Source organism: Drosophila santomea, unplaced genomic scaffold (assembly GCF_016746245.2).
Source record: "Drosophila santomea strain STO CAGO 1482 unplaced genomic scaffold, Prin_Dsan_1.1 Segkk83_quiver_pilon_scaf, whole genome shotgun sequence".
In the NCBI taxonomy this organism is placed as follows: domain Eukaryota; kingdom Metazoa; phylum Arthropoda; class Insecta; order Diptera; family Drosophilidae; genus Drosophila; species Drosophila santomea.
The window spans coordinates 498217-522906 of NW_025319019.1; the positions used below are offsets into that span (position 1 = coordinate 498217).

Sequence of the window (24690 nt, forward strand, 5' to 3'; positions counted from 1 at the left end):
AAATTAACCCCACATTTCGGGGGGAGATTTCAAAGCACACCCCGCTTAAAATTTACTGATCTTAGAAAAGCTTAAGCATCTACGAGGGACACTCCAACCATTCATTCACTGGAAATATCGGATGGCATCAAGTTTGCTAATCGAACAGAACAGAACAGATTAGCTAATCGTCGTTTGTTATTTCAGGCACAGATTACTGAAATTCCTAGGCTAAGGGCAGTGCAAAGTGGTTCCGTTTTAATGCTTTGTGAGCTGTCGAATAAATTTAACGTTCATACTCGCGCTTTAATGGAATGTGCTCCACGGAACAAATCGCTGGATGCATCATCGTCCAAGTACTCCTTCGAAAGCTAGAACTTCGTTGCTTGCCGTGCTCTGTTCGACTGTGTATCTGAACTGCACCTTATAACATTCCCGATTCGCAAATCAACTTTATCTTAAAAAGGCAAAAAATCGGCAGCTTGTGTTATTGGCTTGTGTTCTTGTCCAGAATAAAAGATACATCACTGAAAAAAAGACAGTCCCGGAAGATAGAGATTTCGTGTCAAAAGGGAGACTATCGATTTCATGTCGAAATCTATCGAGTCTAGAGAGGACAGCTTCTTTCAGATCCAGAACGGAATTCTGGGATTTAAAAAGGTTCAAGTTCTTAGGACTAGAAGATATCCTTGACTCAGAAGTGATTAGAAAATCGTGGACTGCGATGGCAAGGCGAAGGCACATAATGAAGAAACCCGTATTTTTATACAGCAGCTGAGAAGTTCCAGGATGGGCAGCAAGAAATCCAAAGCCTCCGACAACACCGCCGACCACGTAACTTAAGTATCAGATAGCGGTTAGAGCGCTTTGCGTTAAAACAGACATACTGCTATACACCTTTGTATATATTTATTGACAATATTCACTTTGTGTTATTGTTATATCCGTTACTCGTAGAGTAAAAGGGTATACTAGATTCGTTGAAAAGTATGTAACAGGCAGAAGAACCATATAAAGTATATATATTCTTAATCAGGATCAATAGCCGAGTCGATCTGGCCATGTCCGTCTGTCCGTATGAACGTCGAGATCTCAGGAACTATAAAAGTTTGTCGATTTATGACAATCTCTGAGTAACGGGTATCAGATAGTCGGGGAACTCGACTATAGCGTTTCCTCTTGTTTTTAGGCGTAACCGTTTTTGTATATAAAACAGAAGTGCTGACCTGGCCCTCTGCCAGCAATTCTGCAGCGAACCAGAGGCCTGGAGCTGCAGCGGGATCGGACCATTAAGTTAGTTATAAAATGTACTCCGAGGCTTTCGCCTTTATAAAATACTTGGAATATTGTGACCCTCGCCCTAACGGGAGAGTGGCGAATAAATATTATTAAACAAAACCAAACGACTCATAACTTATATAAGTTATGTTTAGTTTCAACTTAATATATAGAAATGCACACTATCCAGAGTTTCCCCATATATCCTCGAGCCATCTTCATTCTTCTATATGCACAACTTATCTTTGTAAGAGCATTCACGAAAGTTTATTAGGCATTTTCAGCCTCTTCTATACCATGCAATTTTACTGATGAAAATTGGATAAGTCATATTTATATATAAATAAAGTTATCTTTAGCCACCTATCTTTATCATTTTCCCAAGAGCTCTAAAAGATTCTTAATAAAGTTCCCGGTCGACACTTCAGATAGACGTTCGAAGCGGTATCACATAAGACTCATAACTGCAGAAGTGGGTCGAAAGCACACATTTATGGGAAAGGCAAGATGGGATTAGTAACAAGATGTCGTACGCATTTCATTTGCAAAGTTATTTCATCCGTTTACGCATCGATCACAAAGAGCTAGTTAAGTACGCCCTCTTAGTAAAATTGTAAGACATTCACACGTAGAAAAGCTATAATCTTGAAACAAAGGGATGGGTGCAATTCGCTCGTAGAATCAGACTGATACAATCAAGGAAAGTACATTGTGACTCGGTGACCACTTTAATAAGAATTCCAAGATTGGAGGCAAGGAGTCCCAAGCCTTCGACAACACCATTTCCGTGATTAACTTGATCCTTAAAATAATTTAGATGTACAAGAGATCCGTGCAGCGGCCACTGGATAACCACCATGCGTTATGAAAGGTCGTGTCTACCATCTCATGCTAAAAACTAACAATTGAAGAAGCATACAGAAACACCGCAATTGGAGTATGCCGCAAATGCATATGTATGCCGCAGATGCATATACAAAGCAGAGTGATTTCATTCCCGGAAATGGAAAATACCGACGAGTTTATAAAAAGGACGAAGCAGCAATTGCAGATACAAAGGATTTTTGACGATTACAAAATATGAAGATAAAAATATAACAGTCGAAATTTCGATAGCTAAAAAAGACGGAAAAAAGATTTTTGAAAAAAAAAAAATTGTTTCCATTGTGTTTTAGATACAGAGGCAATATATACATAAATTGTTTAATGTCTATTTAATAGATATAACAGATTATTTTTCGGTAAAATTAGATAAGCTAATGATATTATTTGTAGTTATTTAATGATGCTATTTTAAATGGTCTATGGTAATATTCAGTTTGAATTTGTTTTTTTACGTGCTATGTTTCTATTTCTTGGGAGCCGGGACAGTTTTTATTAGTATGTTTTTAACTGTTCGTGAATAAAATAGATCTTAGAAATTGCACGAAAGTTTAAAGCTTCAAAACTTTCCAACTTCTTCCCAAAAGGCACCTTTACAGCGTTGCAAACTTCTGACTGAAATCAACACACCCTATGTATGGTCATAATAATTTCCAAGATGGTTCTCGGATAATTGTTTTAGATTGGCCATACTCTGAACGTAGATGTAGTTCTACTAACCGCTCCTATAAGAGATCACCGAGGAAACGAGGCAAGGGCTATTAGTCTCTTCTTTTCGAAGGCTCTTTGGCTAGGTTGTTACGGGTTCATTCCGAAGAAAATGTTTGTTATGGAAATAACAGTCATTTGTCGTGTAAGAAGTCATCTGAGTCACATTACCAAATTTGCAGCGAAGTCATCCTTGATCAATAAGATCATTAAAGCGAGAGTTCATAATCTCAAGCAGCTGCAATTCCAACCAGTCATAGGAGTAAATGGTTTATATAAATGTTGTAGCCAAAAAACTACCAAGCGTTTAAATTATTTACTATAAGTGCAAAATTACTGTACCACTGGGTACATTGTATTTCTTAATTCCAAGGTTATATAAACATGCAATGGACAGTCCTAGTGCTAAGTCGGCATCTCTGTCATGTTACTATGAGAGCATAATACTCTCTCTAGCGGATTGTCAAAATAGCCCATAATACAAGGCAGATAATTCAAGCATAATTTTAGAAATGTTAACTTATTTAAACTGTCTGTTATAAAATGAATTCTTTATATTTTCCAGTGGCATACATTAAATGTTAATACATTGTACATTTAAACGACGTTCTTACAAAATCTTGAAGCTGGTGGCCAGACAGAAGTGTTGCGATAGGCGCTTAGAGAGAGTGAGACTACGAGGGTTGCCTTTTATTTTATTTTATTCGGGAATGGACAATCTGTCAACTGAAAGCTCTATTGTTAAGCTAAACAGTTTTGAGGGTATACGTACTTAGAACGTTTTGACATTTTTGTGGATGAAGCTTTATCAAAGACCAATGTTTATGGAATTCCAAAATCCGTTGTTATTCCAAAAACCATTGATGCTGTGACCTTAGGCATTAGTTAGACCAGCATAAATTTAATAATACATGAACATATGACCGTCAAAAAAATATTATCGCGTTGGAACTCACACAATTTGTCAATCGCTTAAAAGAAGGCTCGTGCCGATTGGAAGAAAGAAATGCTTAAAAAAAATATGATCGCTGTGCTTTAAAGCACGTCGGGGATTTACCCGTAAGAGTCCGAAAGTTAACAGCAGTCGACTGTTTCAAGATGAGCCAAATCCAACAAAAGTTGCTCGCGCACGAAGAACTTTCAAAAAAATGTACTCCAGATTTTTCGGAAAAACTGGAAATGTCGCAATCGTACCACTAAAACATCCCTGAACAGTCAAAACACACAACCATTTGTTTTACAGTTGATATTAGGAAAAGCAACCGCCGAAGACGGATCACACTTCAAGACAATGCGAGCTTCCACAAATCTCCTCAAACTCTGCATTTTTAAGCAACAATGTTTAATTGTTAAGTTCGACTTATTTCCGTTCTTGAAAAATAAAAAGAGAGGTCAATGTTATTTGATTTTGATATCAATCAGTGGCAAAAGTGCTTCAACACTTGGTTGAAACGAGTGCTGAAGTGTAAAGATCTTAATGGGGAATATTTTAAGGCATTTCTGTTTACAAAAAGGGTGTACCGAGTACTAATAAATAAGCTTCGTTTCTTTCCTGAATTGAATGGCCGTGATTGTTATTTGTGTAAAATACAGTTATAGCTCTTTTCACGAATCGACAGCTTTTCTCATTTAGAAATTAAAGTTTGGTTTCCATTACGTTGCCCTTGGCCAATAACATAAAGGCGAGTAAGTTTCTAGCCCGTCGTTGGTTATTATTTTTGCAAAAATTGTTGAATGCCTAAGACAATTGATTTGTAAAACAACTATTTATAAAACAACTATTTCGATTTTTGGTAATTTAGAATTCTTGTGAAATTACGAGCTCTTGTAAAATTGCATTGAGTTTAGTTCCACGCGTGTTAACCTATACTTATAGACCTGTGTATATGTGCACGCTATCATGGACAAGGGAAAACGAAATGTAAAGCCATTCAATGGCGAGAAGTACGCGACTTGGGAATTCAGAATAAGGGCTTTATTGACCGAACTGGATGCGCTTAAGGTCATCGATCAAGACATACCTGATAAATTACCTGAGCGTTGTGCAAAAATTTATTTCTAAACTTTGCGACGAGGGATATAACGGCGCGTCAAATTCTTGGAAATTTGAACGCGATTTATAAAAGAAAAATCAATATCAATTGGCCGCAGGTGCCAAAATATAAGAGATTGATAAAGTGTCCCAATGTTTATTACATTGCCTTCGGCTTACGATAGCGTCATCACATCCATTATCAGACGATTATTTAACATTGGGATTTGTTAGGAATAGATGCTAGATCAGGAAACTAAAATTAAAAATGATCATAAAAACATCAGCAGGAAATTTTTTAAATACGATTGTGCAAAATAAAAACTACAGCTATGAAAACAACTCATTTAAAATTCGCGTAACTAAACAAAAGAAAACATTGAAGGGGAATTCTAAGAATAGGGTTAGATCTCACTACAAACAGGGACACATTAAAAAGGATTGTTACCACTATAAAAGAATACTAACTGAAAGAAATAAAGATAATACAAACTACAAAAAACAAGCTAAAACCGCAACATCACAAGGCATTGCAATTATGGTAAACGAAGTGAATGAAAACCGCGCGGTAGATAAATGAGGTGCAAGGGATCATCTCATAATGATGAGTCGCTGTGCGTTGATTTTGTGGAATTAAAAAATTACTTCTTGTTGATCAGTTTACCCACTATTGTGTAAATAACTTAATAAAACACAAAGCTGACGTATTTTGTGTATATGTTTAAAGACTTTTTAGCAAAATGTGAAGCTCATTATACCCGTTACTCGAAGAGTAAAAGGGTATACTAGATTCGTTGAAAAGTTTGTAAAAGGCAGAAGGAAGCGTATGTATAATCTTGATATATGTATATATTCTACAGTTTTGGGCGGTTTGTGGGCGTTAGAGTGGGCGTGGCAACATGAATCGACAAACTAGCGCTGCTTCTATGTCTGTGGAGTCTGTATGCTTAGTCTCAACTTTCTAGCTTTTGTAGTTCCTGAGATCTCGACGTTCATAAAAACGGACAGACGGACATGGCCAGATCGACCCGGCTATTGATCCTGATCAAGAATATATATACTTTATATGGTCGGAAACGCTTCCTTCTGTCTGTTACTTACTTTTCAACGAATCTAGTATACCCTTTTACTCACGAGTAACGGGTATAAAAATTATCGCTGCAAAAGATGTGGATGTCGATGAATCCAATGTGGTTAATTCTAGTGCTGTTAAATTAGAAAAAACATTTCTGAAAGATATTAAGAAATGTTCAAATAAAAATTTCCCAAATGATAAGAAAATTGAGGAAACAAAATTCCCGAATGATAGTAAGGAATGCGACAACACACAAATCCTGATTTATATTGAGGAAACGGATATACTTTTTCTGAGTGAGAGTAAGAAAAAAAAAATGCAAGCTGATCTCCTGAATGAAAGTAATGGATTAAACAACCTGACTGAGAGTAGGGAAAATTAAACAGCTGGATACTTGGATGAAACACTATCTGTAAAGAATCTGATTTGAACTGATGATATTAAAATAACGAGTGGAAGAAGTGAGATATAAAAAAAAAGACATTATATAATAAGGATTAAAATAGTTAAAATAAATTTGTTTTAAAAGCTCACATTATCTTTAACGATGTTCCAAATTCATTCCATGAAATTCAGTATAAAATGGACAAAAATGAGTTAAGTGGTCATGAATTGAATAATACCTGGACAATCACAGAAAGTCCTAAAAATAAAAACATAGTAGATAGCGAAGGGGTGTTTTCCGCTAAATATAACGAACTGGGAAGTCCTACTAGAGTTGGATTCGTTGCATGATGATTTACTTAGGAATAATATAGAAAGTCGACTATGAGAGACTTTTGCTCCTGTAGCTAGAATATACAGTAATATAACAAAAAAAACCTTCAAAAAGAGTTAAAAACAGTTTTCTTAAATGGCACATTGAAACAGGAAATATACATAGCAATTTACGGACACAAACAAACGAACTTATTTTATTTGTTTGCTTATTGGTCTTATTTGGTTCTACACCACCTTATAGAAAGTTAAACTTAAAAACTTACATTTGTTGTTTTCTCAGCTGTTTTGGCACAAATAAAAAATTCATTTATAAATGATGGAAATTTTACTGAGTATAGTGCTGAAAATCCATCGCTGGATACTTCTATCGGTGTGTACAGATCAGTAGCTGGCTTTAGACATGGACCGCCATAATCGTTTTTTTCAGTTGTAAACGTTATAGCTGTATTTTCTTTTAATCCGCTACCAAATACTCGAAAATGTTGTTCCTTGTATACTAACACTGTTGGTATTCCGTTTTTAGTTTCTACTGTTTCGTCTTCCAAACGAATTCCAACAATACGAAAAGAATTCGCAATGGTTCGTTGCGTCCGTGAACTGAAAAAAATGTATATTTGGAGTTGTTACTAGTATTGCTAAAATTATATAATGTCAAACGAATAACTTTATAAACAGCAGAAACAAATAAATATGGCCAGGATTAAGCCATTAAAACTCGAAATATATTATATTTATGTGTAATTTATGGAAACATAGTATTGATGGTTTTTTTATTTTTTTTTAAATTGAACGTTTTTAAATGCAAACGGGTTTGATACTATTGTTTTTCAAAGGGCATTTTGCTTAAAGAAATCCATATAGCTTGCGTTAACATTTTTTAATTTTTGTCAGATTTGTGTTGTTATTGTCTTAATTATTAGTCTATAGTAATATTTTATATTTTTAATTTTATTTATATTTTAGTCGAGATGTATCTTTTTCACTAATTTCACAGTTATATTCGTTATCAGGTTTTTCACTTTAATTACCCTCTCTATTTGTTGTGCATATTACTTATTATAAGTATTATAAGTACTTAAAACCTTGTATTGGTAATATTAACTAGTTAGCTAGTCTATGTCTCTGGAACTGCATGCCTAGTTAATCTCAACATTTTTATAGTTTCACATTTTTCAACGAAGCAAGTATACCATTTTACTCTACAGGTTAATAATAAAACTATTGAACAGATTTTCTTCATCTATAACTAATTTTAAAGAGCATAAAAATGGTTTAATATAAATATTTTAAAAACAAAATTTGTTGTGAAAATCCAAACACGGGTTATATTCGAATTTCAAAAACATTTTAGTTCATCGACGACGGAAAAAGCTGGTTTTCCTCTCACTTATTTGCTTTTTTATCTAAGCAAACGTTTGCGTCCTTATCTTTACGCTCATCTTCGTACAGAGCGTTCTCATTTTTGATCTCAGTCGTCTATATGCTCCGCCTGCATACAAACGTTTTTGCTCTGGTTTGACCCTTTCGTTGTCAAATAAATTATAATATACTAAGATAACTATTTGAACAATAAGTGTTAATTCCAAGACTAATGAAAAAGCTCATTGGCTTAACACTACCTTTATGAATTATTTTTTATTTTTTTTAACGGTTTACTATAATATTTCTTTGATTACTTGTTTGTATTAAAAAATAAATTATTTTAAACAAATAAATTACTAAATAATTGCATTTAATTAATGCAGCTGGCAGCATTAAACAAGACCGATTGTATAAGTTAAGAGCGAACAAAGCGTTCGAAGAGACAAACAAATCTTAGTCGTCTACATACTCCGCCTGAATACAAACATTTCGCTGTCAAATAAATTATAATAAACTAAGAATATTAATTGAACAATAAGTGTGGTTTATTCAAAGTTTATTCAGTTCAAGGCTAGCATACGAGCGATTTTCAAGCGTGATGCCAATTTTGCTACGCATTCCACGTTTGCCGAAGATGTCACGCCAGCTCAAAGAAGTTGGGTCCGCAAAAATCGAATTTTTGAAATTTGAAAGTTGGAATTGTTTGCCCATCGTTTGCCCACGTTTGCCCACGTTTGCCCACCCTTTAGAATTTTGAAAAAACTTTTAGTTTAGAAAATATAAGCACTTAAGGAATTAAGCATTTTCCATACCTCAAAACTAAAAATTTTCAAACAAAATCGTTTGCCCACCCTCTAAAAATGCTTTTTATCGTTTGCCCACCCTTTAAAAATTGTTTTTTTCGTTTGCCCACCCTTAAAAAAAAATAAAAACGTTTGCCCACCTCTTAAAACTAAATATTTTTAAACAAAATCGTTTTTTTTAGGGTGGGCAAACGAAAAAAACAATTTTTAAAGGGTGGGCAAACGATAAAAAGCATTTTTAGAGGGTGGGCAAACGATTTTGTTTAAAAATATTTAGTTTTAAGAGGTGGGCAAACGTTTTTATTTTTTTTTAAGGGTGGGCAAACGAAAAAAACAATTTTTAAAGGGTGGGCAAACGATAAAAAGCATTTTTAGAGGGTGGGCAAACGATTTTGTTTGAAAATTTTTAGTTTTGAGGTATGGAAAATGCTTAATTCCTTAAGTGCTTATATTTTCTAAACTAAAAGTTTTTTCAAAACTCTAAAGGGTGGGCAAACGTGGGCAAACGAAGTTATTGCGATTAAAAAAAAAGTTCAAAAAACTCAACTTTTTGAAGTTTGAAAATTTTCGAAATTTTTCGAAATTTCATATCTTGAAAACTGGACGTGGGCAAAAAAAACTAATTGGTGGGCAAACATGGGCAAACGATGGGCAAACGATTCCACCTTTCAAATTTCAAAAATTCGATTTTTGCGGACCCAGCTTCTTTGAGCTTGTCACGCCGAATAATTGCAGTTATCCAAGGCATCAGACGCGACATAGTTCGCATATGCGAACTGGACAGACTTTTACTCGATGTTTATAATTATTATAGACTGCCATCCGGACCTTGCCAATTACCATTGCAGCACCTAAAGTCTTGCTTGAAAGATTCTGCGTTGGATACCATCCGATCTTTAAAAATCTCGAAGGACAACTAGGCTAATGCGTTAGATTTTTTTGCAAAAACGATTTTATAATAACCAGGCTTTTTCAGGCACACATTACGGAGATTCTGGGTTAGAAGGCATTAGGTAATGGATCAGTTTCTTAACTACGGGAACTATCGGAACTATATTCATATTCGCGCTCTCAAAGGCTTGGGCTCGCTTTCATTCGCATTTATTAATTTGATTTCGTCGTGGGAATCGATGGCAAATTTTCTGGAGCAGCGCTGCAGAACATTAGAATCCGTGGACTACGCTATGGCAACCTACTCGCCAGGCGGCCAGGTGTGAGAAAATAGACACGATAACAAATTCTCATTTATAGCTATTGCCCCAAGTACTATTTGGTGCTTGGTCTGCCATGATGTAGGTCAAGCAATTTATTATTGTTCCCGGTTCCGGGAGTTAATGCTATCTGATAGTCTTAAAGGTAAAAAGGCTTGCCCTGTGTATGAACTGCCTTAAACGAGGGCATCATCTACGGCAATGCAATTCAAGTCACTGCCGCACTTGTGGGTCCAGGCATCACACTTTGCTGCATTTTAAAAATGCAATCTCTTCTTCCGAGCAGGTGCCACCTGATTCATTCGTTGCTTCAGCTTTAAGTCTTACCACCATGCCACTGCACTCATTGCACAGGATTCCGGTAGTGACATTGCGCTTTTAGCCACTGCGTCTGTTTTAGTTAACAGCTGTAATGGATCGTTCATTCCCGGTCGGGCATTGCTTGATTCCGGTTCGCAATTGCATCTTATTACATTCCGTTTTGCCAACTAGCTTTAACTTAAAAAATCAAGATCCTATGGCGCAGTTTCGGAAATAGGCAATTACACTTTCGTTACTGATGGGTTTTTGGTAGATTTTATCCTGCGGTCCACTGTTTCCGACTACTCTAAAACATAACTGCAACAATTGCTCCAAATATTACTGATGAAGCACTTCGCCCGAATGCCGTCTGGTGATTATTCTATCCGGTTGCAGGCAAAATTAAACTTGGTTCTTTTATGAGATTCCTATCGGCAGGCGTTGCGGAGGGGTCTATCTCTCGAGAGGAAGCTTATTCGAAATCTTGTCGTAAAGGATCAGTATTTTGCATTGATGAAGAAACAAGAGATATATGCCCAACATACTCCTTCATGTTGGTCATATATCTCTTGTTCCTTCATCTCTGGACCGTTCTTTGAGATACTTTTTACCGCATCACTGTCATGAAAGAAGATAGTTATACAACTATGCTTCGAGTCGACTTTGACGGATCAGCGTCTACTTCTTCTGGTTACTATCAGCTACGTACACCCTTTTTGTAAGATCACAACCCGAAGCTAAAGTAGGGGAAGGGGTACTATCATCGTGTTGAGTCAGAGGCAATAAACGAGTGTCCAACCTACTCCAATTACGGGCACAGTTCACCGAGCGGGTATTGACTCCTAAAAAATTTAGAAATACGACCCCTAGGTGGGAACACTTGGCATCGAAGACCGATAGCTCAAAAAGCTCTAAGACGGTATAAAAACACCGTGGCCCACCGATAAAATAGTCAATACCCGGGTGAATACTTGTTAATCAATACCCGATTAGTAAGTGAATACCCGGGAAGACTCGAAGTGAATACCCAAATGTGAATATCCGGGAAGACTCGAACTGACTACCCAAAAGCCCATACTCGAGAAGCAGTAGTCGGGACTCAATTCCGAGAATCCTTTTTTTTCCGAGACTACAAATCAACTACAAATAAACAGGAGAGAACGCTATAGTCGAGTTCCCTGACTGTCTGATACCTGTTACTCAGCTAGAGGAAGTGCGAAGGAGAGTCTTCAACACTGACAGTTTTTGGCGGTTTGTGGGCGTTCGAGTGGGCGTGGCAAATAGTTTTTTGGCAAATCGATAGAAATTTACCAGACCAATACAAAAATGAAAAAATATCAAAACATTTTTCAAAAGTGTGGGCGTGGCAGTTTTGGGCGTTAAAGTGGGCATGGCAACATGAATCGACAAACTTGCGCTGCGTCTGTCTATGGAGTCTGTGTGCTTAATCTCAACTTTCTAGCTTTTGTAGTTCCTGAGATCTCAGCGTTCATACGGACGGACAGACGGACATGGCCAGATCGACTCAGCTATTGATCCTGATCAAGAATATATATACTTTATATGGTCGGAAACGCTTCCTTCTGCCTGTTACATACTTTTCAACGAATCTAGTATACCCTTTTACTACGAGTAACGGGTATAAAAAGAATAGGTTCGGCAGAAACGCTAATACTAATTCGCTGAAGATTATTCATTAAAACTGCATATGGCGTAGTATACACTTTATAACCATATTAAAGGGCATCTAGCATGAAAACGCATTCTTGGTTAGTTCAGTGTTTTAAACTTTGGGTGTATTATTGTATTACTTATAAGGGTATTATATAAACCTCTGGTCCTAGTTACGCAACCAATATCAGTAATCTTTCTACAAAGGTGTCTGCAGATATAAAGCAAACTATAGGCCCATATGCTCTAAATAGGTATGTATGTATATGCATCGTACCTGTTGCATGCATACGTTTTTGTTATTCTTTGCACCTTTTCCGAAATTTAATTGAAAATAATACATTACTGACAGTGAAGAAAAAAAATATTCAACTTAAATATTCAAATATTCGGTTTACAAAAACATTGGAAAGTAATTGCATGCTAGAAGGTTAAGGGATAAGCTGTTTACAACCAGATATATCTGGATATTTAGGAATACATATACATATATGTACTTCTTTGTTTTGCTCTGTAGCCTTTTCCAAATTTTTATTGAAAATTATTACTGACTAAAGAAACCGAAAAATATTAAACAACTTATGTAATCGATTTACAAATACATTGTTAAGTTACCGTAAACATTCTTCACATGTCTAGGTTAAAGCAGTTTACAACCAGATATATCTGGATTGTTAACAATAAATATAAACATATATTTAAGCATATACATATCAAATAAATATCACGCATCTTAAATAAGGTTAGAAATAAATGTACGAAATGTGGATTTATGAATATAAAGTAATTATGATGTGAGGTAATTATAGAATAAATACATTTATTAACAAAAAAACTTGCCTTGCTAAATTTTGTGATAATTCAGACGATACGGAGTTGAAGTCATTCCCTTTCTCCAACAAGAATTTATTTTTTGTCTCCGTGGAAATTCCATTTATACCATTAGCAAAAAGAATTATAGTAATTAATGATGTCAAATATGTGCTTTTCATTTTAGTCAAACCGAGCAATATGTATACTCCGTTTATTGACTTTTTATTGTTCAAAAGTGTTAGGCTGAAAACTTCTAGTATTACAAAATAAATAACTTTTAAACACTTTTCAAAGAAACTACCTTTACCGGTGTATTTTAAGAGTTCAACCCATTTAGTCTGTATTTGACACATGTGTATACACTGTTTACTATTTTGCATACTGCGCTTTTGGGAGTATTTTAGTGGCATCTGTTCACGCCAATTTTATAATCACATAAATTGTCTACTTGAATGAGAGAAATCTTTTATTGTAATATATTTTGTAATAATAAAAGTAGAAAGATTTTCAAAGCACTATTGTACTATTTGTAAAGCACTATTGTATTTTGGAAGTTCTTTATATACCTTTTTCCCACTCTCTCTAATCTTACTCTCTAACTTTTTACTCTCTCTTAAATGTACTTGTATTCTAATACTCAGTGCCACTGAATATTCCGATGAGTACATCGATATTACTATCGATTATTATTAATATTAAAGGCTCTTCATGCCTGCATTTGAATTATAACAACAGCAAAACTGCACTTCTATAATCTCCATTATTATAGCATAAGTCGGATACCGATAAAAACGGAACTGTTAACTTTTTTTTAACTTTGTTCAGTTATTGGCCCTTTCCAGATTTCACTTCCGAGAGATTCACGCGTATTTCTTTTTTTTTATATTAAAAAAACAGCTGTGGAAACGAAACAAACGGTAAATGTTTAAAACGGTAAAATATAAGAGTTTGGGTTGGGCATTTAAAAATTCAATTAAAAAGTATATTAAGACTTAAGCATTCTTTCTGAAGCTCCGTTTTATTTTCTTTTTTGTAAAATATCTATCGATATTAAATTTTAAAATTTCATGTTCGCACTTCCACTATGGTGTTATTTCCTGTTTTCTTTTTCCTGGTGTAAACTACCATTATCTTCCAACATAATTTGTTAATCTACTAGTAATGTATGGGAAAAACAAAAAGCTAATTTAATAAAAAAATAAAACAATAAAAACGTAGAAGACTACCATTATCTTCCAACATAATTTGTTAATCTACTAGTAATGTATGGGAAAAACAAAAAGGTATTTTAATAAAAAAATAAAACAATAAAAACGTATAAAATCCAGAGTGTGGCCCATTAGATTGGTGTTCATGCCTGGCGAAGAGATAAAAAGGTTTGAGACCAGCTCCTGAAGTTAGGGATCATCACAATCAATCTCATGTGATCCTGATCCCGAGCCTAATGATAATGTTTCGTCCACACGGCCGACCGCGCTTAAACATTTGAAAACGTATCCTTATTACTAATAAAATTAAGAGAGAATGCTATAGTGCAGTTTCCCGACTATCTGATAACCGCGCCATAAAGATTTTTGGCAAATCGATAGAAATTTACAATACTAAAGAAAAATAAAGAAAATATCAGAATCATTTTCAGAAGTTTGGGCGTTGCAGTATTCGGCGGTAGAGTGAGCGTGACTACATGAATCGACAAACTTGCGCAGCGTCTGCATGCTTAATCTAAACTCTATCTTCTGTACTTTATGACGGATATGGCCAAACCTTTTACTCTACGAGTAACGGGTATAAAAATGGGTAGAATCAGCTTGTAAAATAGAAGTAGAAATTTGTAAAAAACGAGATGTACCATTTTCTCATTAAAACACAAAAACCTTAACATCTCTAAAGGAGCCATCTTGAATGAATTACGGAATATAGATAAAAAATAAATTTTAAAAGAACTAAAACCCCAAAACGTTGTTGAGGTCCAAAATATAGTTTAAAAAGTCAGAAAATAGGTTCAGCAGGTTTAGTAAAACGGAGCTTTCTAATAATTAAGTTAACTGACAATTATGGATAGGATATGAAGTAATCAATATAAGACCTTACATCCCTCCGTCCATAAAAGGTTTCAACTGTCTTAGGTTTTGAAACCCCAATGTTTTTTGTAAAAGCTGAAATGCGCCCACTGCCCGGAAATGAACTATGTAAACTGTAACTATGTAAATGAACAAAAGAAAATCAACCACTCACCAGCAAAGGTAACTAAATTAAATGCAAGTACTATACAAGGTAAACGAAATTAGGTCCCAGTACGCAATGGATATATATCCTTGATATATCATATCCTCCTTCATTTAGCAAAAACAACTAACTGTCATTTAAACAATTGAAAAAGTGGACACGATAGGGCACTTGATCTAAAATACACATCAAACCACCCCCCGCGACGAACTAAAATTTAAAATATTTACGACTAAATTAAATAAGTTAACCTAAAGTCTAAAGAAATAGACAATTTAGGTTCTTTTTGGTTTTTTTCTTTAGACTTCAGGTTAACTGAATAGAAAACTAAGAGCACGGTATACAATAGGTACTTGAGTAAAGACGAAGATTTGGTTGTTTGAGTCATAAAGGTTATACGTGTTTTGCGTGCTCGGCGATTTTTTGCTATCGAAAAATATGAATCAAAGGATTTGCATTAAATTTTGTGTACAAAATATAATAAAGTGCTCCGAAACACGTGGATGTGCCGAATCATATCCAGCGCGAGGCTCGTCATTAGCATCTTTTCGGCCATCTTGGAAGAGTTTGTACCACTTGTTAACATTTTTCTTACCCAGAACAGATTCTCCGTATGCCACTGCCAACATTTCAAGTGTTCCGGCATTGAATGTGTGACCGACATGCATAACCGTGAAGGTCGGACTGAGATTTCTGTTATCCACCCTGACTCTGTCGTCAATTTTTTCGAAAGATACTTTAAAAATATTTTGAAATATCTTACAAACTGCTTACAAAAGTAAACTAATAAAACCGTTATAACGTTTTCGCTACTTTCAGGTAGCCTAAGGTCGGAAACAGCAACCACCGTAAATCCTTCAAATGTATTTGACATTGTCTGATTATAAGATTACGCTTCACCCCATAAAATTAAATATTTAATACTATTTGAACATATTAACGATAAAGTCTAGTTGCTATTTACCAGCTTCCAAAGCAATATGGCTGGCCTTCTTTTTCTGACTTTTCTCTTTGCGACTGCTGTCTTTGAAGTCACTTTAAATTCGAGAACCAATCAGATGGATTCTTAGAGTAGACACCCCCTGTAGATGTCAAACTGAAGTCCTCGTGTATAAAAATTGATACTATGGTTATTAGCTAATATTATTGTGGAATTCAATTATATATTTAAATATTGTCAGACCAGCATGAAATAAACAGGCACTTTGATGTTTTATTTTCTGTGTCACTTTATTGTAAGAACTGCACACGCTCGCTTTCATAAATCGACTGACGACGCGTAGATCATGAGTACACACACAAAGCCACATACCACAAAGCTACAAAAGACAGAATGAAGATAAGCTACAATAAGCAATTCATCTTCTCTCTATCCTACTCTCTGCTATGCAGGAGTATATGTAAGCTATGTGACTTTTGCACACATACATACTTTCCAACACGCCACCTCAAAAGTTACATTGCTGTACTTTTATTACTAACAAGACTGTGCATGTCCTTCTGGGGAATAATTTTGATCCAGCATTCGCTGCGAGGAGTTGGGGAAACCCAGTAAAACCCAATCAGATCAATCGAACATATTATTTACATTAATTCAGTTTTGCAAACAATTTTAACTAAAAATTAACATTATTTCGTCTTTGTAAGAAATTCAAAATTATAAAATAAACAGTTTTATTTATTAAATTAAATTAAATGTTACTTTATTTCACGAGCCCCAGTTCAGTCTGGTTCCTCTGTAGTTTAATCCAAGAATATTATGTTTTAATTCATTCTGAGAGTCCAAGTCCACTTCTCAATGTAATGAATCTTGCAGATGGTAACGGCTTAGTAAGTATATCAGCAAGTTGTAAATCTGTAGAAATATACTTAATACAAATAAGTTTACTTTCAACTTGTTCTCTTGTAAAATGATATTTAATGTCTATGTGCTTAGTTCTCTTGTGGCAAGTTGGGTTATTTGCAATACTAATACAACCTTGATTATCTTCATAGATATCTATTGGACTATTTAATTCTAGCTTAATTTCAATCAATAAAGACTTCAGCCATAAGGCTTCTCTAACACCTTCAAATAAGGCCATGTACTCTGCTTCGGTGGATGAAGCTGCAACAGATTTTTGTTTCATTGTGCTCCATGAAATTAAACAACTTTCAAACATTTTAAATAAATAACCAGTAGTACTTCTTCTGTCTGTCTCATTTCCTGCCCAATCAGAATCAACATATCCAATAAGAATATTACTAAACTGTACATTTTTCTCAAACTTCAATCTCAAATCAACAGTTCCTTTTAAATACCTTAAAACTCTTTTAAGACATAGCCATAATTCCTTATTATTGTTGTTCGTATATCGACTTAGAATACTTATTGATGTACTTAAGTCTGGGCGAGTACATAACATGATGTACATCAAACAACCAATCAAGTTTCTACATGGTGCCTCATATGATTCTTCAGATTGTAGAGCCTCATAGTTTAGTTTGCTTGGGAGAGGTGTACTAACTGCATTGCAGTCTTCCATATTAAACTTTCTTAACACATTCTTTATATATGCAGATTGACTGAGACATATCTGACTTTTATTTCTATCAATTTTAATTCCGATAAAATATCGAACTTCTTTTAAGTCAGTCATTTTAAATTTATTTAGAAGGTATGATTTGAATTTAGACATTGTTTCGGATTTACTAGTGGCAATTATTACATCGTCCACATATAATAAAATATAGATATTATCTAAGAAATTTCCTTTATCTAAAATATAGATACAGCGATCAACTTTTAGATTTTCAAATCCAACATCTTTAAGCACATCTTCAAAAACTTCAAACCAGCATCTTGCGGCTTGTTTAAGGCCATAAATAGCTTTATTAAGCTTGCATACTGCATTCTCATCGCAGTATGGCAACCCTTTTGGAACCTTCATGTAGATTTCATCTTTTAGTGTTCCATTTAAGAATGCTGTTTTCACATCCATATGATGGACTTGTAAATTGTATTGGTTTGAAAGGGCCAACAAAAATCGAAAACTGGTAATTCGTGCAACTGGTGCAAATGTCTCATCATAATCAGTCATATATTCTTGTGTAAAGCCTCGTGCTACTAGCCTTGCTTTATACTTTACTAAGTTTCCAAACTCATCTTGTTTAATACTAAAAACCCATTTACAATCTACTATGTTTTTATTATTAGGCTTCTGCACCAAACTCCATGTTTTATTTTCTGAATGTGAATCAAGTTCATCTTGTATGGCTTTTTCCCAAAAAGATCTGTCATCACGAAATTCAATTTCGTCAATTGTACTGGGAATATCATTTAAACAGACTTGAGTATTCATTAGACATTTTTCTAAAAATCTATACGATAGTTTAGGTTTACCTTTATTTCTTTCACTGCGTCTGATTTCTTGCTCACATTTGTTATCTTTTATTTCATCACCAGTTTCTATAACTGGATCGGCATTCTTTAGACATGTGGAATTTTCACTATGTTGTACATTCATCCTTGAATCAACAGATTCATCATTTTCCACCATTGGAAAATCTGACTCTTCAATTTTCTTCATTTAAAGAATCATCAACACTTTCAAGTTGAACCTCCGAGTCTTCTTCATGTACCAACTTAGACTTTAACATGTTTATTTCATCCACCACAACATCCCTAGCTGTCATAAATTGTCTCGATTTCTCATTCCACAATTTGTACCCATTTGGTTCATAACCGACAAGTATTGTTTTAATTGACTTGTCATCAAATTTTCTTTTATGCATTTTATTAAGTGCATATACTGTTGAACCAAATATCCTAAGATATTTTAAGATTGGCTTTTTATTATGCCACATTTCATATGGTGTCTTCTTTTCTTTCAACGCTCTACTTGGGGACCTGTTAATTAAGTATGTTGCTGTTAAAACAGCTTCACCCCAAAAACATTTATTAAGCTTAGAGCTATTAATCATTGATCGAGCCTTTTCTGTGATTGTTCTAATCATCCGCTCTGACACACCATTCAATTGTGGAGTATGAGGAATCGTTAAATGATAGCTTATGCCTTTTTCAACACAGAAATCACGCATTTCATTTGAAAGATACTCCCTACCGTTATCTATATAAAGGTTTACTAATTTTAAATTGAAATGAGCCTCACTCTTGGCGATAAAATCTTTATATACAGAGAAAACATCTGATTTATATTTAATTATATATGTCACACAGTAATGTGTGTATTCATCAATAAAAACAACGTAATAGTTTTTATTATCAATAGTAGAAAGTGTGATTGGCCCACAGACATCGGAATGGATTACAAACAAAGGTCTCTGGATATTTTCTTTGTTTTTAAATTTATTAAATTTTAATCTAGATTGCTTGCCGTTTATACAAGCCTCACATAGATCTTGATTTAGCTCTATGTCTTTTAATATATTTATATCTTCAAATAGTTCATTTTGTTTTATCTCTAAGAATTTGCCTGCACTTATATGACCCAATCTTTCATGCCACAAGCGATACTCAGCACTATTTCTAACTTTTGATGTGTATACTCTACTATTCATGTTAAATCTTATTATTGGTACATTGTACTCACATGTTCCATCAAACGCTAGATTACCATCTTTAGTTACTCTGATGCCATCCGGGTTAAACTCAACCGTCATTCCAGCATCTTGCATCTTCTTCACTGATAATAGATTATGTGGAATTTCTTTACAGTACAGCACATTCTTCAGCGTTATTTTCCTTCCACTACTGGTAAGGTTAACCACTCCTTTTGCAGTTGCATGTATGTACTCTCCACGCTTTGCAATTTCGATGGCAATATGATTTTGCAAGTTTTCATGTTCAGAAAACAACGACATATCATTGATGAGATGATCTGATGCACCGGAGTCCAGGATGAATTCAATCAGCCCCATATTTTTATTTATGTTTTCCTTTCTAATCATGAATGCAAAGCCTCGTTGAGAATTGGTTGTTGCAATTTGAGCTTGCTTCTCTTGTCCACTAATATTACTACCAACATTTAGATTTCCTGCCTGCCGTTTCAATAAGAAACAATCTCTCTTTAAATGTCCTGGTTTTCCACAATGAAAACATTTCGGCTTCGATTTAAATTTATTCTTCAATTGTTTTTTGTGCATTCCTTTGTTTTTATATTTATTTTCTTTAACTTGGTTATTGCCTATCGCTTGAAGAACTTTTGCGCTTGTGTCCTTGCTTGTATTTTTTAGTTTTGTCTCTTGGTCAAGTAGTCGATTTTTAACAAATGCTAAAGTCAGATTTGCTTCAGATAGTGTCTCTATTGCAGTTACGACCCCATCCTAGCATGTTGGAAGAGTTAGAAGTAAGTGTGAAATTTTGTCCATTTCATCTATTTTTGCACCTGACGCAATGAGCTCAGTTATTAAATTATCAAACAAATAGAAATGATTTTGTAGCGAAGTATCACCCTTTAACTTTAACCCCAATAGTTGTTTTCTTAATGAGAGTTGTGAAGCTAAACTTTTTCTTTCATAGATTTCGTCTAATTTAGCAAAAATCTCCTTAGGTGTACATGCATTATTTGCATGAAACAAAAACGAGTCACTCAGATATTCAACAATTATGCTTTTTGCTTGTCTTTGTGCCTTTTTAATATCATCATTCACTATATTTTGTTCGTCATCTATTACACTCAATAAATCATTTTCTTCTAAAAGCACTCTCACTCTATACTTCCAAATTGAATATTTTTCCCCATCAAAAGGTTTAATATTTCTCTTTCCTTTATCCATTCTTCCTTTTTACTCAATACACACAACTTGTATTCGTTTGTCTTCTTAGAAATGCGGTGACTGCAAGAATAAGAAGAGAGAAAGAAGAGAAAAAAAAAAATTTGGTACCGACACCAGCTACAGCGTCGCGGTTTTTCGCGCGAAAAAAAAAACGCTTATGTGTATGCGACGAAATTGTGAAATTATTATAAACGTTTAAGACGCGCACATATTAAACTGCCATACAACTATATGTATGTAATTATATTAAATATGTATATGCATATATTAGCAATTCAATGCATATATGTATGTACATATATATACACATGTATTATTCTTCACTTTTTATTGTAGCTTGTTATTAACAATCAAAGACTTAATTATTTCAATGCTATTTTGTGTCTGGGCCCATAACCTATGGTTATTAGCTAATATTATTGTGGAATTCAATTATATATTTAAATATTGTCAGACCAGCATGAAATAAACAGGCACTTTGATGTTTTATTTTCTGTGTCACTTTATTGTAAGAACTGCACACGCTCGCTTTCATAAATCGACTGACGACGCGTAGATCATGAGTACACACACAAAGCCACATACCACAAAGCTACAAAAGACAGAATGAAGATAAGCTACAATAAGCAATTCATCTTCTCTCTATCCTACTCTCTGCTATGCAGGAGTATATGTAAGCTATGTGACTTTTGCACACATACATACTTTCCAACAGATACCCTTTAATTTAATTTAATTGGGGTCTTAAAAAAAATTAAGATCTGTCCTGGTTTTTTCGTGAATGCAAATTCTCACCATTCTTTTGTGATTAAATGATTAACAATTTAAAAAAGGTTATCAATTGTTTAAAACTTGTGTGTCAAATTCTGAAAATAAGTGAGTTTGAAAAACATTACGCTAAATATATAGTTGGACTAATTGTCGAAACCAAATTAGTTTAATTCAACAACATAAAAATATTGGAAATTAATAATGATGTTAAGGAAATTTTGCATTGCCCCTTCATTAACTTCCTTCCACCTTCTTAACATTTCAAAGCTAAAACTGGGAGAAATCTTTGGGATTACTGCTTACAGTTTTTTACTTCGATAATCACTATTCATATCAAACTTCATTCGGGAAAGAAGCATCATCATATCTTAAGCGGAATACGACAAATTCAAATAATAAGCAGAAGTATAAAATAAGTGATCCTCTTTTTCCAGTAGTTTCTGGTAACTTATCTGGTTAGCTATTGAGCTTTTTCAATAGCTGTTGCGAGAAATAAATAGCCGAAGAAAGTTTTTTAATTTTTCCGATACTGTTTATTTTGTTAATTATAGTGGCAGCTAGGGCCGACCATGGGCTATAACGAATTCACATGTTAAGTCTTTGCCGAAAAACGATGTAGGTAGATAACAAGGTAGGTAGATAACAAAGAAAAGAAGGAATGAGCGCCGTACAGATAAATTCGTGCGAGAACAGCGGCTTGCACTATGGGCATCGCAACTGCTACTGACTACTTCGGCTTACAATATTAAGAGTATAAGATTAGTCTACTGCACAGTTTTGGCGGCTGCTTGACCCAACATCCTCCCCCCGTTGGAAGCTTGGGTTTCAACAGAGTCCTCAAGGGGAAGCATACACAGCTTGTGTATGGCGTGTATAAGGCGGGCGCCTTATAACTCTAGACCCGGTTCTCAATTCTGTAACTCGAGTGACGTTGTCTCTGCCAGGAATCAACTGCATGACTCTCGCCAAGGGCCATCTCATTGGGGGTAGATTCTCGTCCTTAACAAGAACGACGTTGTCCACGGCTACCTTGGGGTGCGCCATCCGGAGCGCTGCTGGAGCAACGGCAAGTATTTTTTCTTCCATCGCGACAAAAAGATTTGCTGAAGAAAGGAGATGCGCTGTCAAGAGTCAAGCCGACTATAGTTAAGGCCCGTTACATTTGGCTCGTCAAACGACGATGGCGGACCATCTGGACCACGTCCAGATCGGCAGGGCTCTCTGAAATGGGAACTAAAGGTCTGGAGTTAATAACTGCCGAGATGTGGCACACCAGCGTCCTCAGCTCGTCGAAGGTCAGAACCGTCGTACCCACAGCGCGGTAAAAATGATACTTGGCCGTTTTCACAGCCGCTTTCCAAAGTCCATCGAAATAAGGCGACCGTGGAGGGAGGAACCGCCAGTCAATCGTCTCCGAAAAGCAAAAATTCTGAACGGAGCCTTGATGTTCGCTTCTGAGAAATAACCTTCAAAGCTCCAGAAGTTCATTCTTGGCGCCGACAAAATTGGTGGCGTTGTCCGACCAAATTTGCTTTGGCTTCCGCCGGGTGCATATACGTACAGAAACGCAACTGTCGAGAGATCCTTGATCAGCTCCAGGTGCACTGCCTTGGTTGCAAAGCATACGAATACGCAGACCTAGCATTTAACCGCAGGCTCGTTGCGAGTACCCGACTTGTGAAAGAAGGGCCCACAGAAGTCTATACCAGCAACCTCAAAAGCGTTAGATCCCTGCAAGCGCCATTATGTGCTCTATCAGTCGCGGCTTGATCCGAAAACATCTGATGCATCTGTTCAAGGCCTTGGTATCCGTCTTTCTCCCCCCAATAGGCCAATATTGGGATCGAATTGCACCCAGAAGAGCTCGAGGTCCGGTATGAAGATTGGTTTCATGGTAATGCGATATAATTGCCAGAGTCACCGGATGGGACCGTGGCGGCCATCAAAGTCCAATGACGAATTCCGGAGGCGACCGCCTTCTCTAAGAAGTCCAAATTGGTCCAGGAACGGCGAAAGCGAGGATATGGGACTGGACGAGAAAACTCTTCCAAGCGTTTTTAGGGACTGCATGTCCTCCCATAACTGCGCGAGTTATCGGTGACGGCACAAGCATGCCTTCACCTCCCCCGAAACCCCCACGGGCAGCGACCTACTTATGAGACACTCAACCCGGACACACACCGCAGCGAAGTCATCAACCCACACTGGATCAGCAGAGTCAGGATTCCCAAGAATCCAACCGAAGCACTGGAAGGGGCATCCGGGTGAAAAGTGCCGACGCAAGTGGTTTCGCAGAACAAAAGAATTGAACGCTAGGCTAAGAGGAAAATTATTCTGTGTTCACGCCAGAAGGGCGCAAACAACTGAGCGGCAGTGTAAGCAGTGTAAAGCTCCTCCACGGCTCGCAAGCACCGCTGCTCGCGCTCTCCTTCTCTCCTCGCGCTCTCCTTCTCTCCTCTCGCTCTATTCACCACTCCGCGGTCCCGCGGTACTCCCAATGTTAGTTTTAAGTTAGTCTTAATTTACAAGTGCTGTAATAAAGTGCGGATCTGAAGTCGATCCTGGGACTTTTTCATTTCTGGAGGAAATTATCAGCAGCAGCCGCAACAGCAACAACAACGACACCAGAAGTCCACTTATATTGGACAGAAAATCCGCCCACTCCACTTCATGGTCCTTCGAGTCCGCGACACATCGTGATCCTTGCGGAAAAAATCAAGATAAGTACGGCTTTATATCCTATTCCGTCCGTGGTCGCCATTTTCGTTTTTTCCAACGGCGTTATTCTTTCCGTTCATCCGTATCAAGTGAAAAGTGAAAATTAAGTGAAAATATATAAGTACATGCGCCCAGCCACCGTGATTACTTCTTTTTTTAAGTGCATAAAAAAGCACTTTGCCAATACCGGCCCCCTACTTCGTCTCACGATGATCCGCTGGTATCCAAGCGCATATACATATGTATATATACATTTTTTAAAAACACTGTCCAAAATTCACTATTATCGTCCGCTGCTAAACTGCTGTTTTTTGCCTCAATATAAAATACAAACCACAAATTCAAATAAATTAAATCAAATAT

At 35.8% G+C, this 24690-nt stretch overlaps 1 protein-coding gene across 4 annotated transcripts in view; it reads right to left on the reverse strand.

Moving 5' to 3' along the window:
* The window catches only part of LOC120457846 (unextended protein), a 37958-nt gene extending 24592 nt beyond the window's left edge, over window positions 1-13366 (reverse strand). Inside the window, exons 1-3 of one of the 4 annotated variants that reach the window (XM_039645364.2) lie at window positions 13142-13366; window positions 12862-13087; window positions 6938-7271 (exon numbers count right to left, since the gene is read on the reverse strand). In XM_039645364.2, the coding sequence (XP_039501298.1) occupies window positions 6938-7271; window positions 12862-13087; window positions 13142-13244 (663 nt within the window). In that variant the 5' untranslated portion in view covers window positions 13245-13366. Of the gene's footprint in view, window positions 1-6937; window positions 7272-12861 lie in introns of all 4 variants that reach the window. The other 3 variants (XM_039645366.2, XM_039645363.2, XM_039645365.2) reach the window with 3 other exon arrangements.
* Window positions 13367-24690: the final 11324 nt, after the last annotated feature.